The sequence below is a fragment of the Bison bison genome, unplaced genomic scaffold (genome assembly GCF_000754665.1).
Source record: "Bison bison bison isolate TAMUID 2011002044 unplaced genomic scaffold, Bison_UMD1.0 scf7180017864331, whole genome shotgun sequence".
In the NCBI taxonomy this organism is placed as follows: Eukaryota; Metazoa; Chordata; class Mammalia; order Artiodactyla; family Bovidae; genus Bison; species Bison bison.
The window spans coordinates 3,155,601-3,163,687 of record NW_011494903.1 but is presented as its reverse complement, the minus strand read 5'-3'; the positions used below and the strand labels follow the sequence as shown (position 1 = coordinate 3,163,687).

The following is an 8,087-nucleotide window of genomic DNA, read 5'->3' as shown; positions in this document are numbered from 1 at the left end:
TCCCCAAACCCACGTCTCCTGCATTGGAAGGCAGATTCTTTATGATTGAGCCACCAGCGAAACCCTAATCCCTTTCTTAAATCATTCCAAACCCTTTCTTCCATTGTCACATCTTTCCTACAGTCAAATCTCTGTCTTTCCCTTTCTTATAAGGACATTTGTGATTACACTTAGGGTGTACCCAGATAGTCTAGGATAAAGTTTCCAATTCTAATTCTAAACTTAATTACATCTGCAAAATTTCTTTTGCAAGACAAGATGACATTCACAGGTTCCAAAGATTAGGACTGGGTATCTTTGGGGCTATCATTTAGCTTAACATACATGCAACTATTTCATCTTTTTTGTTTGTTTGTTTGTTTAAGCAGTATGAAATAAGAATCGGATGGAATCTTTTCCAAACAATTGCCCCAATTTTTGGAAAATACAAATATAAAAGATTTTAAAATGAAAAATTCTCAACTCTAATTGAGATGATACTTTTGTCATATACAATAGTCTTCATGTTTTCTCTATACATTGATCTCTCTTAAAGTTTAGTAACTTTTTGTCATTAGTATGACAAAACATAATAATTTGATTTATTGAACTTTATTCTAGGTGCTTCTCTCAGCAAAATGTCTTTAAAGTTGGAAAAAAGAAGAGAAAAAAATTGAAGAATGCAGCTTTGTTGCTCTATGAAAATGGATATTACTGTCCTATATACTAATTTATTCTTTGCCAGAAAGTTTATATCAAATAATTATTTTATATGAAGGTGTGTGTGTGTGTGCCTTCAGTGGTGTCTGGCTCTTTGCAACTCCATGGACTGTAGCCCTCCAGGTTCCTTTGTCCATGGATTTTTCCAGGTGAGAATGTCAGAATGGATTGCCATTTCCTACTGCAGAGGATCTTCCTGACCCAGGGATCGAACCAGTGTGTCCTACATTGGCAGGGGTATTCTTTATCTCTGCACCATCTGGTAGGGTGTTTCAATCCATTTTAGGAATATAAGAAAGAAAGAACAAAATTGCACTGGCTCAACTCTGTCAAATATTAAATTATAAGCAGCTAAGACAAGACAATCAACTAGAAAACAAGCCAGAAGGCTAAAAACTATATACATCAGAATCTTCATGCTAATCCTAAAATATGTAGGCCATTATAATTTGAGAGTTATCTTTGAGTGTTAGCTTCCTTCCAGTACAAGCAACACTTGGACTTAATAAACATTGCTTTTCCCAGTTGGCTGTTTTCTAAGCAAGTTATAGAATTACTAACATTAAAATATTTTAATTAAAACAAAACCTTTGGTACTGTACTATAGTTTTTAATCTTTGGTAAATAAACATGACTTTGCAAGCAAACACATTACAGGTAAATGCTCCATGTTGAACTGATCAGACCCATTTCTAGAGTGTGTTGTCAATTAATTGTTAACACAGAACATGCTTTTTCAAAACAGTGGATGATGCATCGAGTTCCATGGACACACCCTAAATGAATAAGTTGCCATTTTAAAGTTTTTTTGTAATTACTATTCTAAACTATGGAGTCAGGGCTTAATATGTCTCTAAATTAATTATGAATAAATTCTGTCTGCATGTCTTCTATTTTTAATAGTACTTGTTTTTTAGGTTCACAGAATAATTGAGCAGAATACTGAGAGTTCTTACGTACTCCCAGCCCCCACCATCTGCAACCCACAAAAGATTGGTATATTTGTTATAATTTATGAACCTATATGGGCTCCCCTAGTGGCTCAGCACTAAAGAATTTGACTGTAATTCAGAAGCCACAGGTTTGATCTCTGGGTCAGGAAGACCTCCTGGAGAAGGAAATGGCAACCCACTCCACTACTCTTGCCTGGGAAATCCCATGGACAGAGGAACCTAGAGGCCTACAGTCCATGGGGTTGCAAAGAGTTGGACCTGATTTAGTGACTAAACAACAATAACAATATGAACCTATACTGTTACACCATTATCACCCAAAGTCCATAGTTTATGTTAAAGTTCACTGTTGGTATTGTGCCTCCAATGGGTTTGACCAATTTATAATGACATATATTCACCATTATAGTATCATATAGAGTAGTTTCACTTCCCTAAAAATCCTCTATGTTTGGGCAATTCATCCGCTCCTCCTCCGCCACTCCTAGCATTGCTCTTTTTACTATCTTCATAGTTTTACCTTTTCCAGAGAGTCGAGGTTGGTATCATACAAGATACCTTTCTCAGATATGTTTTGTTTTCAGATAGCAATGTACATTAAGGTTCTTCCATGTGTTTTCATAGCTTGATGACTCATTTCTTTTTAGTGCTGGATAATATTCCCACTATCTAGATGTACAACAGTTTGTTTATCCATTCATCTATTAAAGGACATCTTGGTTAGTTCCAACTTTGACCATTATGAATAAAGTTGCTATAAATATCCATGTCCAGACTTTTGTATAGACATAAGTGCTCAATTTATTTGTATAAATACTAATGACTGCAATTGATGGACTGTATTGTAAGAATATGTTCAGGTTTATAAGAAACTGCCAAACTGCTTTCCAAAGTGACTGTATCATTTTGCATTCCCACCAGCAATGAATGAAGATTTCTGTTGTTCAGTTCTTTGTCAACATTTGGTGTTGTCAGTGTTTCAGATTTTTACCACTTTCACAGGTATGGAGTGGTATGTTGTTTTAATTTGAAATTCCTTAGTGACATATGATGTTGAACAAAATTTAAAATGCTTATTTGACATTTGTATATCTTTGGTGAGATGTCAGCTCAAATCTTTGCCCATTTTTTAATCAAGTTGTCCATTTTCTTATGAAGGTGCCCATTTTATCATTGTTCAGTACTGAGTTCTTTGTATACTTGTTTAACAGTACTTTACCAGATAGGTCTTTTGCAAATAGTTTCTTCTTCTCTTAGACTTGTCTTCTCATTCTTTTCAGTGTACGTATGTATTTTGTTTTCTTTGTTATTCTATACCTGATGTTTAATTTCTCTTTCCATTATAATGTTTATTTATTTAACGTTACCTATAATGATTGTTTAGGTGTTTCCCCCGGTGGCTCAGTGGTAAAGAATCAGCCTGCAATGCAGGAGCCACAGGAGATGTGGGTTCCATACCTGGGTCAGGAAAATCCCCTGGAGGAGGGCATGGTAACCCACTCCAGTACTCTTACCTGGAAAATCCTATGCGCAGAGGAAACTGGCAGGCTACAGTCCACAGGACTGAAAAGAGTCAGACAGGACTGAAGTGACTTAGTACATAATGATTGTTTAATTAATGTTGATTTTTAGGCATTTGAAAGAACTTCCTGTGAAGTTCAGATACTCCTTAACACAAAGGCAAACATAAAATCCTTATCATGAATTGTGTGAATGACAAAGACTCAAATGTTACAGAATCACAGTGTGATGGATGTTGGGTCAGACAAGGCTTATTTATTAGCGGTGACTTCCTTGGACACACCAGTCTCAAGGGAAAGTTCAGACCGTTGTCTCTGCAAAATGATAAAAGTACTGAATGCCAAGAACCTTCTGAGTTGCTTCGATGCACGATACTGGATGCTTGGGGCTGGGGCACTGGGACGACCCAGAGGGATGGTATGGGGAGGGAGGAGGGAGGGTTCAGGATGGGGAACACATATACCTGTGGTGGATTCATTTTGATATATGACAAAACCAATACAATATTGTAAAGTTAAAAAATAAAAAAAGGTGAAAAAAATAGTTGAAATACGGAATGTTAAATATGCAAATGCTGAGAAATTATTACATTTCAAATGAAGAAATAGAAAAGTCTTTAAATTACATTCATTAAAGCTTAATTTTCTTCCTACAGTTTTAGAGCCTGGATTTCATGAATCCTTAGGAGATGCATAGAATCCTTAGGAGTGTTTCTCAGACTGCCTATTATGAAGGGCTATTTTGTTTTCCAGTTGGTTGTAGGTTGATACACTTGCCTTATATATACCCCTCCTTTATTTTTACAGTTATGGGTGTGTGTGTACGTGTGTGTGCGCGTGCGTGAGAGAGAGAGATAGTGATACAGGCTGGTAACATTTGCAGCTTTGAAAAGCATTTTGACTGTTTTCTGTTGTCTGTAGGCCCTGGTGGAGAGAGTTCCATTTAAATTGGTTCCCATTTTTCAGTAGAAATTAAAGAATCTCAAGTTGTTGGAGACAAATGGCCATTCTAAACCTGGCAGACAACAGATGAGCTGTGTTTATCAAAGTAGGCAGAAAACATGTAACAGTAATCAGAAAGATCTGAGTGCAAAACCAAAATATATGTGTTACCCACTAGTTTTGTGCTTGATTTTTATAACTGAAAGAAAACCAGAGGCCTGATTTAAGACATTACCATATAAAGTCAAAATCTTCACCCCAAATCCAGATCTAGCATTCCTTGAGTTGAAAAGAAGTTGGATAACTTTGAGGATGTATCCTTCACTTTAGTAACTTCACAAATACTTCCTATAGATTTTCTCCTTACTTGCCTCTAATATGCTGCCATCTGCTTATCAGAGTAAATGTGTTCTGGGTAAAGGGGAATAACCAGAGATTTCAGGTTTAACCAAGAACAGACTGTGAGTCAATTCTAGCTCCTGAGATCAGGAACAGCACATCAGGAAAAGTGAACTTTGTGTAGTGAGCTGATAAACGAGTTTTAATTGGATTCCATCTCATAGTAAGTCCAGTAGTATACTGAGTCCATCTCCATTTTTAAGTGTATGCTTGAAATAAATACGCTCAACAACTGGGGAATCCCAGCCTGATTTTCTGTCACTGTGGAGAGCCATATCACTCTGTATAGGATATCTCCAGACTCTTGACTATGAGAGAGTAATGAGTAACTAACTTATTTAAGCCACTGTTACTTTGGGTTTTTCTCTTACAGTCAAAGATTAATCTTAACCAATACATTACTTAATATTCTTTCAATTCTTTTTCTAAGTTATTTCTTTACTTATAATCAAAAAACTTAAATAGGACCTATTCAGATTATCTCAGTCTCAGAAACACCAAGAGTTTGTCTTTATTATTTTTTCATATTTTATTTTTAAATTTATTTTTATTTTTTATTTTTATTTTTTTTTGGAAGTGGAAATATCACCTTTATTGATAAGATAGGGCCACAGTGTGCAGCTCCACGGAACACAAATAATACAGTCCCAAGATGAAACTGCAGCAGACATGCTAATACTCGTCACCCTCATCATCTCCCTCTGCACTGTCGGCTCCAACCTCCTCATAATCCTTCTCAAGGGCAGCCATGTCCTCACGGGCCTCAGAAAACTCTCCTTCCTCCATGCCCTCACCCACATACCAGTGAACAAAGGCACGCTTGGCATACATCAGGTCAAACTTGTGGTCCAGGCGCGCCCAGGCCTCAGCAACAGCTGTGGTGTTGCTCAGCATGCACACAGCTCGCTGTACTTTGGCCAGGTCTCCGCCAGGTACCACAGTGGGAGGCTGGTAGTTAATGCCAACCTTGAAGCCAGTGGGGCACCAGTCCACAAACTGGATGGTACGCTTGGTCTTGATGGTGGCAATGGCAGCATTGACATCTTTGGGAACCACGTCACCACGGTACAACAGGCAGCAGGCCATGTATTTCCCATGGCGAGGGTCACATTTCACCATCTGGTTGGCTGGCTCAAAGCAAGCATTGGTGATCTCTGCTACAGAAAGCTGTTTATGGTAGGCTTTCTCAGCAGAGATGACAGGGGCGTATGTGGCCAGAGGGAAGTGGATGCGGGCATAGGGCACCAGGTTGGTCTGGAACTCTGTCAGATCCACATTCAGGGCGCCATCAAACCTCAGGGAAGCAGTGATGGAGGACACTATCTGGCTCATGAGGCGGTTAAGATTTGTGTAGGTTGGGCGCTCAGTGTCGAGGTTTCTACGGCAGATGTCATAGATGGCCTCATTGTCTACCATGAAGGCACAATCAGAGTGCTCCAGGGTGGTGTGGGTGGTGAGGATGGAGTTATAGGGCTCAGCGACAGCTGTGGAAACCTGGGGGGCTGAGTAAATGGAGAACTCCAGCTTGGACTTCTTGCCATAATCGACAGAGAGGCGTTCCATCAGCAGGGAGGTGAACCCAGAACCAGTTCCCCCACCAAAGCTGTGGAAAACCAAGAAGCCCTGAAGACCCGTGCACTGGTCAGCCAGTTTCCGAACTCGGTCCAAGACGAGGTCAATGATCTCCTTGCCAATGGTGTAGTGACCTCGGGCATAGTTATTGGCGGCATCTTCTTTGCCTGAGATAAGTTGCTCAGGGTGGAAGAGCTGGCGGTAGGTGCCAGTGCGCACCTCATCTGGAAAAGGAAAATGAAGCAGCCACCCATCATTAACAACCCACACAAGTCTGCTCCATCGCAGGGCATCAGTGGAATTCCCAGGACACACCTCCTGTCCCCGATCCCTGGGATCTCACTGGGGTTACTGAGGTCAACTCACCAATGACTGTGGGTTCCAGGTCTACAAACACTGCCCTGGGCACATGCTTGCCAGCACCCGTCTCACTGAAGAAGGTGTTGAAGGAGTCGTCTCCTCCCCCAATAGTCTTGTCACTTGGCATCTGGCCATCGGGCTGAATGCCGTGTTCCAGGCAGTAGAGCTCCCAGCAGGCATTGCCGATCTGGACACCAGCCTGGCCAACGTGGATGGAGATGCACTCACGCATAACGGAGACTTGTACGGTTCTGCGGGGCTGGAACAGGGGAGGGGACGGCCGCGAAGATCTCCCACTGACAGACTACTAAGGAGTCCGGGGGAGAAGTAGTGCTAAATTTATTTTTAAACTAAAAAAAAATTTGGCCACACTACGCAGCATGTGAGATCTGTTCACCCGTCAGGGATCAAACCTGCTCCCCCTGCATTGCAAGCACGGAGTCTTAAACACAAGACTGCCAGAGAAATCCTGGCTTTATTGTTTTCATTTTTATATGTCAAGTGTCTGTGGTTCAGAAAGGTTAACGATATTGGAAAACATCACGGTAGTATATCTGCAGTAGGGAACCTCAGCTTTTTAATGCTACAAGCCATTCTCTTGATGCTTATACAGTATTACTTGGGCCTTTTCCTTTCTTTTTCCCTTTGGTCATGTGGCATGTGGGATCTTAGTCCCCCGACCTGGGAACAAACTCGTGCCCTCTGCCTTGGAAGTGCAGAATATTAACCACTTGATGTCCAGGCATGTCCCAGTATTACCTTTTATGTTGAGAGTTCCCTACTTATGGGATCTATTTTCTCTGTGAAATAGAAAATGAAATAATTTGCTCACCATGACAGGGATGGTGCTAGGTTAGTGGAGAGTGATGATGAGTATTTGAAGTAAGAGAAAGAGATATAGAACCTTGTGACACAGTGTAGCCATAGGTTAAGTAGTTTGACATTCCCTGGTAGCCTGATAGAAATGCAGATCTTAGCACCTGACCAACTGAGTCAAATCTGCATTTTGAAATTTCCCTAGGTGATTTTTTTGTGTTCATTAAAGTTTGAGATGCCCAAGGACAAGCAGACTTAATGTCAAGCAGCAATAAAAGGCCAGCTGAAATGGAGACTATGCATTTATAAGCTAAAGTTGAGCAAACCTCTCTTGTTGCCTATCCAGAAGTCATTTCATGATTGGTGACAAAATACTGAAATGGTCAAATCCTTGCTTTCTGTCTTGTTCTTGTATCAGGGGATTATGACCCAAACCTGGCCAATGAAAGCTTATGGGTAACACACTGAGAGAATTTTCAGAGAGACTTTCATCTCATTCAAGCAAATGAATAGGATTAAACTCCTACTTTCTTGGTCTGAATATTTTTCTAACTATGTGTGATACATGAAACTATAGCAACCATTTTGCAGTCTTGAAGGTGTAAGCCCCAAAACCAAGCCAAGATAACAATCTGATGAATTAATGCTAGAAGTACCATCCCCTTGGATTTCTTGTTATATGGAATAATAAGCATCTTTATTGTTTAAAGTGTTTTCATTTAGTTTTTCCATTACTTTCAGCTAAGAGTATCCTAAGTAAAATAAAATGGTTTTGTGGTTTTTCTCTTAAAATTCTTAGAACATTAGATTAAGGTAAAATAAAGCA

General features: G+C 40.0%; 1 protein-coding gene across 1 annotated transcript; it reads right to left on the bottom strand.

The window, feature by feature from the left end:
- Positions 1–5,085: 5,085 nt before the first annotated feature.
- Positions 5,086–6,778, bottom strand: LOC104998531 (tubulin alpha-1C chain). The gene is made up of 2 exons (XM_010853732.1): positions 6,452–6,778; positions 5,086–6,309 (listed from the first exon to the last, which is right to left on the bottom strand). Exons 1-2 carry the CDS (start codon positions 6,675–6,677, stop codon positions 5,186–5,188), a joined length of 1,350 nt encoding a protein of 449 aa, XP_010852034.1. The 5' UTR covers positions 6,678–6,778; the 3' UTR covers positions 5,086–5,185.
- Between the last annotated feature and the right edge of the window lie 1,309 nt (positions 6,779–8,087).